At 42.8% G+C, this 16,188-nt stretch overlaps 1 protein-coding gene across 2 annotated transcripts in view; it reads right to left on the minus strand.

Moving 5' to 3' along the window:
• Positions 1-15,974, minus strand: part of LOC135204031 (uncharacterized) — a 157,709-nt gene extending 141,735 nt beyond the window's left edge. Inside the window, exons 1-2 of one of the 2 annotated variants that reach the window (XM_064233973.1) lie at positions 15,778-15,974; positions 9,993-10,175 (exon numbers count right to left, since the gene is read on the minus strand). In XM_064233973.1, coding sequence (XP_064090043.1) covers positions 9,993-10,172 — 180 coding nt within the window. In that variant the 5' untranslated portion in view covers positions 10,173-10,175; positions 15,778-15,974. Of the gene's footprint in view, positions 1-9,992; positions 10,176-15,450; positions 15,553-15,777 lie in introns of those variants that run through there. The other variant, XM_064233974.1, reaches the window with a different exon arrangement.
• Between the last annotated feature and the right edge of the window lie 214 nt (positions 15,975-16,188).

Here is a 16,188-nt window from a genome sequence, read left to right on the forward strand (position 1 = left end):
CCCTTTTGATTACAGTTATTTTATATGTTTTTTTTTTTTAATATCATGTCAGATGATAGTGTTTCAGAGTCAGGGTCTGAGTACCTGCCAAATCTATCAGATGATGATTATAGCGATAATTTCTTAGAGGTTGACAGTGACAACGAGTGTTTGGAAGACATTGAACCTCTTGTCGATGAAGGCTGGTGGTTCATAACTGATCCATCTTGTGACTTGCGCCCAGGCCCAGCCCCCCCTAATTCACGGAGGGTGCCAATGGGATTCCTGCTTACACATCAGATTTCACCTGCTTACGTGATGCATTTTTTTTCCTTTTTTGTGGTGATGTAATTGACTAATTGTGTGAATGGGTGAATGCTCGGGCAGAGTAGTACTTTCATGCAACAGGAAAGCGTAAGGTGAAAGGACTTCTATGGAGGCCTGTTACTCGTGATGAGATGTGTTTTTTATAGCTTGCTGATGATAATGGGGGTGAATAAACTGCCCCAAATGTATATACGTATTGGTCACGAGATGCTGTTGCTTTTATCATCATCATCATTATTATTATTATTATTATTGCTATTATTACTGTTTTATTATTATTATTACCAGTGCCGTAAACATTTATTGATGTATACACTTTCTGTATGAAAACTAGGAGTAATTGTTTCAGTAAGAAAACTAGTACTGCTATTACCACTACTACTATTTTACTACTACTTTACTACTTTTTCTGCTACTTTATTTCTATTACTTTACTACTATTTCTACTACTTTATAACAGTTCCTACTTCTGCAATTACTTTTTCCACTAAATATTCCTATTTTTTCCGATATTCTTACTATATTTTTTGTAATTTTTTGACAATTGGGTAAAAAATATTCATTGATATCCGTACACACAATGTTTTCACGTAAGAATATAAAGGAAAAATATGAATAACATAAAATTTACTAGGAGCAAGTAATGATTGATACTCGCGGTCGACAGGGGGTCTCATGCGGTATGCAAGCAATTGCAGCAATGCAGCAGGCCGGTGGCGAAGGGGTTAAATGTCTCACACAGCCAGAAAGAGATAAGTGTTCTTGGACACTTTTTTTTTTTTTTTTTTTTTTTTTCTATGTCATGCCGCCTCTACTAATGAAGAGGTACTGACACTCAGGCCTGAGATGTTGAGTTTTTTTAAGATAGCACTGCAGCATCCTAACAAGACACAGTAATATCTCATCTGGATCACTAACTACAAAATCCTCTAAGGAGGGGATCAAAAAGGACTTGCCCATGATGTCAGGAATAGATCCGAGTCTTTGCTACAAACTCCAGGACAAATTCGAAAGACACATACCTATCCTCTCAAGTGCTCAATGTCATAAGAGACCATTGTAGTGTTACAAAATGGTCAGTGCAGTATCTATGAAAACAAACTAGGCATATTTTTTGGTTTTGCCATAGGTAACTTATTGTTGTACATACATATTATATTAATTACGTAATTTGATTTTTATTGTTGTTAGCCATTGTTCATACCTAGTATTTAATAAGACTTTTCTCCACAGAAATAGTGTGGAAAAGGAGTTTAGATTTGAGTCTATCAATATGCTGCGATCAAAACTACATATACTTGAAGTACTGTATTATGAACTACTATGGTACAGATGGGTGTTATCTGAGCTACAAGACAAAAAAAATATCTAGCATTAGAGCATTTCATTGGTTTGGGGGATAACAAATAGTGAATGATAAACAATACGTATTCATATAGTATACTGTAATTTTCATTTTTTCTGTGAGAGGAGATATCAGTTTACTAGACCCATAAAACAAAAAGTTACCTGGTTTTATTATGATTACTTTTTTATATAGTTCCTGCTATTGTGATGACAATACTATGTGATGAAACTACTATTAAATAAAGTTGATTTATGAGTTTTTATGAGTTAAAATGTTATTGTTAGTATACAATAAGGTTTTGTACATACTTACCTGGCAGATATATACTTAGCTATAACGTCTCTGACGTCACGACAGAATTCAAAACTCGCGGCACACGCGACAGGTAGGTCAGGTGATCTACCTTACCGCCGCTGGGTGGCGATGTAAGAACCAATCTCCCTTTCCAGCCAGAATTTTCCTTCCACGGTCTCCTGAGGGGAGGTGCTGGGCGGGCCATCAATCGTATATATCTGCCAGGTAAGTATGTACAAAACCTTATTGTATACTAACAATAACATTTTTGTACATGAACTTTCCTGTCAGATATATACTTAGCTGATTGACACCCTTGGTGGGAGGGAAAGAGACAGCAATATAAATATGGAAAAAAGGGGAAAACAACACTAGTTTGTGGATGTAAAAACAACCTTGGTTCTTACCTGTTTAGGCAGAAGACTTCGTAGTTACTGTCTATGAGTCTGCGTTGCCTTAAGAGTTTCAGCGAGGGCGTGACCTACAGCTGACAGACTCTTTGGGTCTATCAAAGGGATTTGGTTGTCCGCTTACTTGATAGAAATCCGAGCAGGATCTGTCAAACCGGGGATCGCCCACTTATATGACAGAACCTAACCACTATCATTGCAAGGAGCTCAAACATACACCGATCACCTAACCAATCTAATCATTGTTAGCACTACGAAATGAAAAACATGCCTACCCGCATGTTCTTTCAAACAACCAAAAACTTACAACCTAACAAGGGGAAAAAATATATACTACTAAGGATATGTCTCAGCTCCCTGCCCCAGCACCGAATCCGCCGATACGTACGGGCCTAACCCGAAGCACTTTTCATACGTAATTTTGACGTCTCTCAGATAGTGGTTTGCAAAGACCTGAGTTTGCAACGCCAGCCAGAATGTTGCCTTCATAATATTACTCAGGGATATGTTTTTGTTAAAAGTCAATGACGTGGCAATAGCTCTTACTTCATGAGCTTTTACCTTAAGAACTTTGTATTGACTTCCTCACATATCGCATGCGCTTCTTTCACTAGGCTTCTGATAAGAAAGAAAGCGCATTCTTCGAAAGTGTCCTCCTTGGATCTCTTACAGAGCCACCAAAGGTTGACATCATTGCCCTTAAGTTTTTTCTTTCTCTCGTAGATAGAATTTCAAACTTCTTACTGGGCAAAGAGACCTCTCTGCTTCCTCGCTACTAATGCAGACAATCCTTGTACTTCAAAGCTCCTAGGCCCCAAGGATTTGAGGGGTTCTCGTTCTTGGCTAAGAACGAAGGAAGGGAATGAACAGATAGCTGCATCTCCTCGAATCCCACATTTCTTCTAGTGCATGGAGTTCACTAACCCTTTTTGCGGAAGCCAATTGCCATGAGGAAAATTGTCTTCTTCGTGAGGTCTCTAAACGATGCAGAATGAGGCGGTTCGAACTTATTGGACCTCAGGTAACGTAGCACTACATCCAGATTCCAACTCGGAACCCCTGGAGAAACCTTCTCCTTGGATGTTTCCCCCCCCGCAAACGATCTTATTAGATCATGAAGGTCCTTATCTTCTGAAATGTTTAAGTTTCTGTGCCTAAACACTGCAGATAGCATGCTACGATAGCCTTTAATGGTTGATACCGCCAATCCACTTTCTTCCCTAAGGAAAAGTAAGAAGTCTGCTATTTGTGTCACAGAGGTACTGGAAGAGGAGTGATGGTTCCTACACCATCGCCGAAAGACGTCACCCACTTCGAATGGTAGACTCTAAGGTAGAAGGCCTTCTTGCTGCTGCGATAGCCGTTGCAACTCTTGCCGAAAAGCCTCTCGTTCTGACCAAACTTTTGACAGTCTGAAGCCAGTCAGATCTAGAGCGGGGAGGGGGTTTTTGTGATACCTCTCGAAGTGGGGTTGTCTGAGCAGATCGATCCTCTGTGGTAATGTTCTCGGAAGATCCTACTAACCATTCCAGTACCTCTGTGAACCATACTTGTGCGGGCCAGAACGGCTACCCAGCGTCATCCTTGTTGCCTCCGATTCTGCAAATTTCTTTATAGTCTCTCCCAGTATCTTGAATGGAGGAAAAGCATACGTGTCTAGACCCTTCCAATCTAGTAGGAACGCGTCTATCGACACTGCCCTCGGGGTCCGATATCGGAGAGCAGTAGTTGGCTATCCTCATATTCTTGGCTGTGGCAAAGAGGTCTATAGAGGTTTTTTGCCCCAAAGCTTCCACAGATCCTGGCAAAACAATCTTCGTGCAGAGTCCACTCTGCCGGCAGGACTTGATCTTTCCTGCTTAGGAGGTCTGCTCTGACGTTCTTTTCTCCCTGTACGAACCTGGTAAGGAGACAAATCTTCCTTTTTTCTGCCCAAAGCAGAAGTTCTTTTGCTGTCTCGTACAGGGAGAAAGAGTGAGTCCCCCCTTGCTTCCTGATGTAAGCCAGGGCCAGTGCCAGGGCCTTGGGTGTTGTCCGAGTTGATCTGAACTGTTGAAGCTAGGACGTGGGGCTCGAAAGCTTTCAAAGCTAGCCCAAACCGCCATCAGCTCCTTCTTGTTGATGTGCCAGGTCACCTGTTCCTTGTTCCAGGTGCCTGACACTTCTCTGAGCCGAGCGTCGCTCCCCAACCTGTTTCCGAGGCGTCGGAATACAACACTTGGTTGGGGTTCGGAATGTGAAGGGACATCCCTTCTGCAAACTTGAGAGGGTTGGCCCACCAAGAGAGGTCCTTCTTGATTTCCTTTGAATCTCGAAGGAGAACTCTAGGTTTTGTGAATGACACCTCCAGTTTCGATGGAGAAAGAACTGGAGAGGTCTGAGGTGCAACCTTCCTAGAGAAAGGAATTGCTCCAACGAGGAGAGTGTCCCCCAACAAACTCATCCACTCCCTCGCTGTGCATACTTCTTTCTCTAGAAGGCTTTGACTTTCTCTGACCCTCGGGCTATCCTTTCTGGAGAAGGAAAAGCCCGAAAATCCAGAGAAGCCATCCGAATCCCCAGATAGATACGATCTTGACTGGGGATCAACTGAGACTTTTGAAAGTTCACCAAAAGTCCCAGCGAACTTGCCATGAAAAGGGTCTTTTGTAGGTCCTCCAAACATCTTTCCTGAGACTTGGCTCTGATCAGCCAGTCGTCCAAGTAAAGGGACACTCTGACTCCCTCCAAATGTAGCCATCTTGCTACATTTTCATTAGGCCTGTAAAGGGACCTGAGGGGCTGTTGAAAGGCCGAAGCACAAGGCCCTGAACTGGATATCCTTCCTCCCTCATGAAACCTGAGGTATTTCCTTGACGAAGGATGGATAGGCACATGGAAGTAAGCGTCCTGAAGATCTAGGGACACCATCCAGTCCCCTGGCCGAAGGGCCGCCAACACTGATGGATGTCGTCTCCATGGCGAACTTCCTCTTTTCTACAAAGAAATTCGGGCGCTTACATCCAGAAACCGGTCTCCATCCTCCTGAGGCTTTGGAACTAGAAAAAGGCGGTTGTAAAAACCCGCTGAGCAAGGGTCGTTCACTAGCTCTATATGCCTCTTTCTCGAACATTAGTTCCACTGCTTGTGTTAAAGCAAGGCTCATGATGGGATCCCTGTACCTGGCCACCAACTCCCTCGGAGTCGTTGTCAACGGTGGTCTTTCCGTAAAAGGAATCAGATATCCTTTCCTTATTATCGAGAGGGACCAGTTGTCGCTCCTCTCTTTGTCCAGGCTTCCGAGAATCTTAGAAGTCTGGCACCTACTGGTGTTTGGAGGACTACTTCCCTACCCGTTCTTAGCTCTGACAGAGCAGTGAGAAGGATCTACCTCTCTTGAAAGGTCTATTACCTCTCGAGGTAGGAGGCTCTAGAAGGGGGGCCCCCCTCGAAAGGGCTCCTGTCTAGCTGGAGTCTACTTCTTAGTTCTTCGTCTGGAAGAGGTCTTATTAGGCTTCCGTGCCGACTGTGCGAGCATGTCCTGAGTCGCCTTCGCAGAGATAGATCCTGAGAATGTCCTGTATTTATCTTCTTTGGAAAAAGCAGAGGCGAGAGCTGCGAATACAGGAGAGAGGCTCTTTGGGCATGCGAAACAGACTTCGTGAGAAAAGAGCAGAAGACTGATCTCTTCTTAAGGATCCCTGCTCCAAAGAGGGAGGCTATTTCGCTCGATCCATCTCTAACTGCTTTGTCAATGCACGTTAGAACACTGTTTAGATCTTCTGGCGAAATAGCATCCGGGTTCTGAGTCTTCTTAGCCAAGACCCCCAAAGACCAGTCAAGGAAGTTGAAGACTTCCAAGACTCTAAACATTCCCTTCAGCAGGTGGTCAAGCTCGTTCATAGCCCAGGTCGTTTTGGCCGACAAAAAGAGCCGAGCGTCGTGCTGCATCCACCAGAGAAGAGAAGTCCGCATCCGCCGATGAAGGAAGACCCAGACCTAAGGGTTCTCCAGACTCGTACCAAAATCCGAGTCTGCCCGTAAGCTTGGAAGGAGGGAAAGAAAACACAGTTTTTTCCCTTTCTCTTCCTTAGAAAGCAGCCAAAAACCTCACCAACACCTCTCAAAGCCTTCTTCATTGAGATGGTTGGCTTCATCCTCACACAAGAGGAAACTTTCGTCTTCTTCGAAGTCGAGAATAAAGAGAGAGGAGACGGAGGAGCGACGGGAGTAAGGGAGTCTCCAAACTCTTGAAGAAGTAGATCGTGTTAAGGATCTTGTAGGACGAAACTGACGAGTCCTTCACCAAATCCTCTTCTGAAGGTTCAACTTCATCCACTGAAGAACCCTCCGCTTCTTTACGAGTGCAGTTAGCCTTCTCTAAAGAAATGCGCCTGTCCAGAGAGTGTCTAGTAGTAGACTGGCGCCTATCAGGGGACGCCAAAGTTTCTGGAGAGCTCCTCTCGAATGAGTCCTTCCTACTCTGATGAGTGCGTGCTCTTTGCTCCTTAATCCTACTCCTAGAATTCCGGGCTTCCAAGGGGGGGCGCCTGCTAGGAGAGGAGAGCCTACTATGCTCAAGGCGCTTCTCAGGATCCATGCGCCTGTTCAAAGGAGAGCGGCTGCCAGGCGAGCTGCGCCTACCATGAGGCGAACGCCTACTAGGCTCTTGGCGCCTACTTACAGGAGAGCGAAGGTCTGGAGAAGGTCGCTTACTAGGAGACCGGCGTCTACCATGCTCCACAAACTTCGCTCCCGACTTGTGTGTCTCTTCAAAAGGTAGTCTCCCAGAAGAGACAATATCTTTCAGGCTCTACGCGCCTGTCCTGAATCGAGCGGCTAAAAGTAGAGCCGCGCTTATCAGGGAGGAGAAAAGCGCCTATCAGGAGAAAAGCGCCTATCCTCCGCACCACGCTTGGGAGCGGGAGAGCGTCTACTTGGGGAGTAGCGCCTACTAGGCTCAAGGCGCCTAACATAAGGCGAGATCCTGTCTCTTGATGAATCCATCAAAGAGTAGGCTCTCTTATCCGAGAATGAAGGATCTTCGTAAAAGAGCGCGAGGACGAGGCTGTACGCCTGTCTTTAGACGAACGACCTACTAGTCGCTAGATCCCTTCCTACTGGAGAGATGTAGTCACCAGGAGAAAGCTTCTTGGGCGATTGATGCCTGGAAGACGACAAGCGCCTGCTGGAGGGAAGAGCGCCTCCTTCCATCCGCTGATAAAGGAGAGAGAACCGACTCTGACTGGAGACGGTAAGACAGGTGAAGGAATCCTAGACTTCTTGACAGGGAGAGAGACGTCTTTCCGCCGCGTTCCTCCTGCCAAGGAGCCCGCCAGTGCCGAAATCTGCGCTTGCAGTCCCGCAAGAATTCGAGCTGGAGATCTTGTAAAATCCTCCACCGGAGAAGAGGCTCGAAGCCTACTATGAGGCGAGAACTCTTGCTCCCTCCTGGGTTTCTTGATCTCTACTTCCGGCTCTTCTGGAAAAACTTCCGGGTGGAAGGAAAGGAGCCGGTTCGCCTGGAAGGAAAGGAGCCAGCCTTCCGGCTCTCTTCAGCGGTCGTGAAGAGAATCCGAGGCGCTCCATCCTCTTCTAGGTGAAGGTGAGGAAGACGAAGAGAAGCATTGTCGCAATACCTCCTTCTTCGCGCGAACAAGGGCAGCCTGGGTACGAGCATCAGGATCTACCGAGGGGGAACGCCCTGATCGGTGGGAGTTCTCCTAACCTTCCTGCGGCTTTTGACCTTTCCTCCTCCCCTGGACTGGGAGTCTGGAAGAGGTCTAGGCCTGGAAGCATTAAGGAGCCGATCAGACGCAACCCTCCACTGCACTGGGGGTCACTGCACAATTCAACCTTCACTACTCTTACCTTTGCAACGACGGATCTTCTTTTCCATGCTGGATCGTGGCTCTCATGGTTGCCACTTCCGTAGTCGTATCCTTAGGTTCGATGCAGGGCGCAGGAGCTGAAACTGGAGAAGGTTCTAATGCTACAACAGGATTTTCTTCTACCTCGCTAATACGAGACTTACTAGAACTTCTAGAGGAAGCCTTTCTCACCCTGTCTTTCTCTAACTTCCTCAAGTAGGAAGAAAGAGCCTTCCATTCACCCTCATCCAACTTCTCACACTCATTACACGGGTTATCAAAAGAACATTCTTTACCTCTACATTTAAAGCAAACTGTGTGAGGATCTACCGTAGCTTTCGGTAGTCTCACCTTGCATTCATCCATAGCACACACTCTAAACATAGAGATTTTCTTAACCTCTAACTCAGACATCTCGAAATCAAAGAAAAATCCAAATCAATATCCAAAAACAATCCACAAATGCGTATGCCAAGCCAACAGATCAGGTACTTTCACCGAAAGTCAGTCCAAATAAATCCACGGCAACGAGAAATGAATAAAGCTGTCCAGGAGGGGTAACAACCACAGGTGTAGTCGTCACCGGCGACAGAAAAATTCTGGCTGGAAAGGGAGATTGGTTCTTACATCCACCACCCAGCGGCGGGTAAGGTAGATCACCTGACCTACCTGTCGCGTGTGCCGCGAGTTTTGAATTCTGTCGTGACGTCAGAGACGTATAGCTAAGTATATATCTGACAGGAAAGTTCATGTACAAAATTTCCTTACTCAGGTATTCTGAGGTGACCAGTTTGCAAAGGAGGGGGACTTTTGCCTCATCTCATTTGTATATTGGAAAGGCAGTTTGCCATGTGTGAGATGTTCATACATATAGTAAATATATAAGTTTTTTTATGAAAAAACTCAGTTGAATAAATATTCCTAAGTAATTTGTTTGACTCAAATGTTTTTGAGGTTAGCTTGTTTTTGGTATAATTGTATGTACCGTACTGGCTTTATTCTGTGTATTCCCATGATAAAGGAAAGAGGTGTAATATGAGTCATCAGATTTATTGTAGGTCAGTATGTAGTTTGGTAGTGACTGATGTAGTTAATTATTGTCCACAGGGATACAGAGGTACTTGTGCTGGTTGTGGATTGTATGTAAATATAACATTTAGGAAAAAAATTCAGGTTAAGTAACGATTGTATATGTAATTTAGTCTCCCAAGATTGTTTAACTGGACCATAGCTCTTTCACAATAGTACCTCCAGAAAAATTTAACACTGATTCCTAAGAGAATAAGACACCATAACAGTGCATACTGACAGTTGGGAGGGGCTTTCCCTTACCTTTTGACAGTTAACAATTCGTCTGAAAGTTAATGAGCTGTTCTAGCTAAATCCCTATGTAAAGAATGAAGGTTTGTAACTATGTAGTAACAAAAATTTTTTCCAATTATACTCACTCCATAGGATACTGAAATAATAAGCTCAGGGCATATAAATATGTTAGGGTGGCACCGCCCTTAAAAATTAAAATAATACTAAAATGTGTTATAACCTCATTTACTTTGAAATGCTTTGATAGTCTATTTGGTTCCAAATACTGTAAACAAGGAAATCACAATTTAAGTAAAACTAGATATTTTGCAGGTATGTAAGTAAAACCTGTGGAGGCCCTATTGTTAAAATATACAATTAAATTTTCTGTTCAAAATAAATTTGACACTTATACTAAGATAATCTATAAAGAGGAACCATACTAGAAAATGTAACACCTTAACAGTGTACGGTAGAACTTACTTTATATGAACGATGAGCTAATTTATGATGACTTCTTGGTGTCCTTGATGCTGTTGGCACTAAACGATGAAAAGTAATAGCTGTGGGTACATGTACCCTATGCTCAAGACCTCGAGGTGATAACTTTCTCCAAAGAGACTGATGAAGATGCTGAGTGAGATGTGGATAGTGTTCATCCATGTTCTGTTCAAAATCAATAACAATCAATGTACTGTACACTAATATGATTACACAATAAGTCTTGCATTACAATCAGACACCTATCTACAAATGAACATTTACAGAAACACAAACATAAAGGTTGAACTCTCTGGAGAGCACATATTCATTTCTAAAAGCCTTTAAACTTCTTGACAGCTCTCAACTCTAATTAAAATTAAGTTTCATATATGCTTACCAAGCAATTACACAGCTACATTTTTCACAAGTGCAGCAGCTTAAATTTAAAAATCGTGGTAATGCTTCTATTGTTTTTGTGTAGGTGACTAGCCTGCCAATTACTGGAGAACAACAGAAACAACAAAGCAAAAGACTTCACATATTTTGTGCCTTTATGTCCATGAAAGGGAAGGAGGGAGGGCTCCGACCTGTAATTACTTGGCAAGTTTATATGAAACGTCTTGCTCAGGTCAAGACTGTACAAGTCTCCTCGGAACTCTAGCATCGGTGGACAGCTTCATAACTTTAGGATGCCTCCACATGAGATCTCTCCTGTTCTTTCTGAAGGCGAAATGGAATAGAAAAACCCAATTGGACTCATTCGTTTTTCCACTAACAAAGGAAATAAAGCCAAATTTTCGTTGGTGGCTGTCACTGGAGAGACTGCAAGAAGGGCTCTTGCTAGTCATTCCGAGTTGTTCTACGACTCGTCGGACAGAGGCTGGGGAGCCATCTTGGATGCAAGTGTGTTTCAGGAATGTGGATGGAACAAGAGAAGTCTTTCCACATAAACTTGAAGGAATTGAAGGCAATTTTCCTAGGTCTACAAGCCTTCACTCATCTGGTCTCTAGAAGAAAGGTAGCGATTTACTCAGACAACACCATGGTCCTGTCGTATGTCCGCAAGCAGGGAGGGACCCACTCTTTCTCTCTCAACAAGGTGGCCAAAGATCTTCTTTAGCCAAACACACATAAGATCAAGTTGTTTCCAAGGTTCATCCAAGGAAAAATTAATGTGTTAGCAGATGAGTTGATCCGCTCCAGTCAAGTTCTTCCTACAGAGTGGACTTGGAATGCGAAGGTTGGCCAAGACCTGTGGAAAATCTGGGGCAAACCATCCATAGATCTCTTCGCCACCTCCCAGAACAATAGGTTGTTCGTCTGTTCTTGACCCTCAAACGTGGAGAACAGACGTGGTGCTCCTAGACTAGACAGGTCTCGATGTATATGCCTTTTCCCAGTTCGGTCTCATAAGAGAGGTCATCAACAAATTTCAATCTCGTCAAAACGTGACTATGACACTCGTGGCACCATTCTGGCCCTGGAAGGAATGGTTCCCAGACCACCTCCTCAATCTCCTTGCGGACTTCCCCAAACTTTTTCCACAGTCGATGTCTTCTCAAACAACCCCACTTTGTCAGGTATCATTAGGGATTGTCCACTCTGGCCCTGAAAGGGTTCAGACTGTCAGGAGTCTTGTCAGAGCAAAAGGCTTTTCTCAAAGAGCAGCACTCGACAAATCAAGCGGAGAGGGACACATCCCCCGAAGGGGAGAGAGCCATACGCAGGAGCTGACAAGGAAGGCGTAAAGAAGATGACGTGTCAGTCACCAAAGGTGTCGAGGGAGAGCTTTCCAATGACACCTTGGTGCTCTACGCAGCTTCTTCCTCTTCTCGTACAACTCCCACTGCTTCTACGACCAAGAGAAACAAACATCACACGTCAATGACCGAGAGCATTCACGCCCTTGGCATCTAGTATATAAGGGATGAGGGTCCACAGTATCACTGGACCTAAAAGCCCCACACTTACGGTCTCCCACTCTAGGGCACACTCTCTGGTTGGATGGGGGGCGAGGGGGCTTCTCTGATTCGTGGGACTGTATGATACACTGCGATGCACTTCCACAAAAATGAACAAAATAATAATAATAGAGTAGTACTTACAATCACTTCCACACTATTCTAAGAGAAAAGGTTGAAAAGTAATCCAAAGCTTTGATAATCTCACGACAGAGGCGGGCAGAGAGGCGAACACACATCTTCACCCGACGGCGGTCGAAAGCAAAGTGATATGTTTACCTCCAGTCGGGCGGGACTCCTGACCATCGGACAAGCTGTTACTGCCGAACTACCTCGTAAGCAAATCTTACGACCGGTCCAGCTGGCGCTGAATAGTAATTCCTTATGTAAAGGACCGATGGTTTGTATAACGTGTCAGAACAGTCATCGTTGCCAATTTATTGGAGATTCACACACAAGCCGAAGCATTTACAAACTGTTTCCATGAATTCTAGTTGTCATAGTAATGCAATAATGATAAAATTGCTCTAAAATGTATATACAGTGGACCCCCCGTATTCGCGTTCTCCAGATTCGCGGACTCACACATTCGTGGATTTCTCTCAGGAACGTTTCCCTGCATTATTTGCGGAAAATTCGCGCATTCGCGGTATTTTTCTATGATAAATATCCACAAATTCCTGTTTTTTTTATGAATTTCATCGTAAAATGCACTTTTTGTGATAAAACTATTAAAAAACCATGTAGGAAAATTTTTAGTGGGTTTTTCTTGAGTTTTAACTAACAAAATAGGCTGTTTTAAGCATTTTTATGGGGGTTCCAAACATTCGCGGGTTCTAACTATTCACGGGGGGTCTGGTACGCATCCCCCGTGAATACGGGGGGACCACTGTACACTACAAATAGATACGCTAATTTCACTTATTTCCCTGGTTTTGTGTAAGTCTTATACCCAGTTTGGAGGGTAAACACATACCTATTGGCAACACTGATAAACAATAGAAGAGCGCGAACAACGCCGTAGGTACTGTTCACAGCAAAACTGTTTATATTTGAATCAGGAATCTATTTACTTTTTCAACAACGAATATTTTCAAATTAATAATTATGAATTGGGGGAAACACCACAGCCGATCCATCATCATCGCGTGGCTCAGCCTTATTCACTCAATATTTAATTGGTGAAACAAGAATGCAATTACATCTTTACGCATACCATTGAAAAGATTGAAGTTTTGTCAACATAATGTGATATATGAAAGCCCCATACGAACTAAAATAAGCATGTGAGCTCCTCATAAAATATGTTTTCAAGGTAGTTTTGAAATCCAATATGGCGGCAACCGCGTGAGGTGTCATTCGTAACCACAGCCAAGCCACCACCTTTCCCAGCCTTCCCAGCATTCATTTGAACAATGTTAGCGTATATATGTAACATTTATTGATCTTACTCAAGATTGCAGTTGTAATCAGCACAATAAAACAACATTTTGTTGCCTATATTAGTGAAAGTATGAAACTTCTTATGCCCGGGGTCATAGTTTGAACTTTAATTCATTTTTACCTTGTAATCAGTGGTTTTATCCTCACTGCCATCACAACTGAAACTCCACAGTGCTTAGTTGATTGTAATTATACACATTTTGCTCTTAATTCACTCCAAATTGCACTTGAACTACGTTGTGGTTCCTGGTTCCTAAGCGCTCACTCCACAAACACAGTTACGGGCAGCACACGAGTACACGGTTTATGAGGTGCTAAGCTTTATTCCCTTAATTGTTTACTTTGCTCATTATTTAGTTTAACTTTACTTTGTTACTTAAAAATGTTTATTTAATTCATGTTTATTATCCCTTTTTTGCAACCAAATTAACCCCAACAAATTACAGATATTTCTGAAGTATATACGAGCAGACGACAGCAAAATGACACATCATTGCCACTGGCGGAGCTTCATACATACGCCGATGCATTTACAAACTATTAAAATGAATTCTAGTTGTCATAGTAATGCAATAATGATAAAATTGCTCTAATATGTATATATACTACAAATAGATACGCTAATTTCACTTATTTCCCCGGTTTTGTGTAAGTCTTATCCCCAGTTTGGAGGATAATCACATACTACCAATTGGCAAAACTGATGAACAATTGAAGAGCGCAAAGAATGCCGTAGGTACAGTTCACAAGCATAACTGTTGATATTTGAGTCAGGAATCTAGTTACTTTTTCAACAACGAATATTTTCAAATTAATAATCATGAATAGTATGTAAAAATATTTATTCATGACCTTATACTGCCGTTTAACTATTTAAATAATTATCTAGTCCCTGCTGCTGCTTCTTCTTCGACCAAAAATTGTAGTTTCCTTAAAAAAGTAGTGGTTGGAAGTCATTGTTCATGATTGTTGTGATGAAAGTGCCCCCAGCGTCTATGGGTACAAGTGGTGTGCGGATTTAGCACGGGAAATGGGAAGTTTGTTGACAAAAGCGACTCCGCAAACATCGAGATGGCGTCAATCTTCGAAATATTCATAGTTGTAAAAATTTTGAAAGCGTCATGGGGGTAGTGTGCACTGTGTAGGGCCAGACTTTTCATTACCCTCTGTTTAATCTTAAAATATGGCCTTAATTTCTAACTTTGGAGAAAATACTTACTTCGAAAGGAGAGTAGAGGTCTCGTGCCCCTGCTCTCACCACCAACAACTCATGACCGATGACCATCTTCAGTGTCAGGATGTGTTAAAGTACTTTTTTGGAGGGTAGCCTCAAAAGTGGTTGAAAGTGGCTTGGCTAGTCCAGTCGGTTGTTTTCAGTATGTAAAAAATTTATGCAATTCATAACCTTATACTGTCATTTAACTATTTATTTAAATAATTATCTATTTTTTACGATTTTTGTGAAGAAAGTGCCCCCGCGTCTATGGGTACAAGTGGTGTGGGGATTTAGCACATGGAATGGAAGTTTATTGACACAAGCAACTCCGCAAACATCGAGATGGCATCAATCTTCTAAATATTCGGAGTTTAAGTAAAAATTTTGAAAGCGTCACGGAGGTACTACCTGTGTGTGCACTGTGTAGGCCAGACTTTCATTAACCTCTGTTTAATCTTAAAATATGACCTTAATTTCTAACTTTGGAGAAAATACTTACTACGAAAGGACAGTAGAGGTCTCGAGCTCTTGCTCTCACCACCAACAACTCGTGACTGGTGCCCATCTCCGGTGTCAGAAAGTGTTAAAGTACTTTTTCGGAGGGTGGATCCACATGCAGTGGAAACTTGATCCGCTAGTCCAGTTGGTTCTTCCCCTATTGTGGCAAGAATTTCTGTAGTAGGCAGTGGGTAGATCTGCAGTAGCCAGTCAATTTAGGTTAGGTATTCCAGATGGAATACCTAGCTATGACCTTACCAGACATCACTTGACCTAGTAACCTAAACCTTGGACGCCGTGCCCTGACCTGACTAGCCTACTACTAGTAGTATTAGTATACCTAAGGGATAAGGCTTCACTCTCTCTGGAACCCTCAAGCAAACAGTGAGCCCTTATGTACACTGCAGTCTACGGGCGTCCCCTGAATCATACTACTAGGTACTATAAATTGAAGTGACATCTAGCCTAGTAGGTAATTTAGCCTACACTACTAGCCTATTATTAAAGACGTACTACCTAGTAGGCTACCTAGGTACCTAACTACTAACTTCTTAGGTACTAGGTAGGTACCTAGTAGTAGCTAGTAGTAGGTACCTAACTAGCCTATCTAGCTACCTATAGTAGCTGATTAACCTCAGCTACACGGGTTAGACACTTTTAATCGTACCTCAATTTCTAGTAGTTTGATCCTGTACTATTCCTTATTGTGGAAAATATCGCTCACTCTCTTCGCATGATATAGTAGGTAGTATGGTTTCACTGTGATGTCAACTTAGCTTGTTAAAGAGTAAATTTACGAAATACTAAATGTAAACAAAGTCTTGGGGTTTGAAAACTGTCATTAAGACAGTAAGGTATGCAGTTTTCAGTGTTGCCAGATTCTTTTTAAAAGAAGCTGAAAATATTCTGTAAAAAAAAATCTGTAGAAACCTGTAGATGTGAAACAAAATCTTGAAATAAATCTGCAGGATCACTTGTTTATTCATAAACACTTTTTCGTGTATTTGCTCATAATTGGAATGAAGTTCGGACAAATAAATAACATTCATTCATTTATACTTTCATGTTCCGAACAGTG

This window comes from Macrobrachium nipponense, chromosome 44, assembly GCF_015104395.2.
Source record: "Macrobrachium nipponense isolate FS-2020 chromosome 44, ASM1510439v2, whole genome shotgun sequence".
In the NCBI taxonomy this organism is placed as follows: Eukaryota; Metazoa; Arthropoda; class Malacostraca; order Decapoda; family Palaemonidae; genus Macrobrachium; species Macrobrachium nipponense.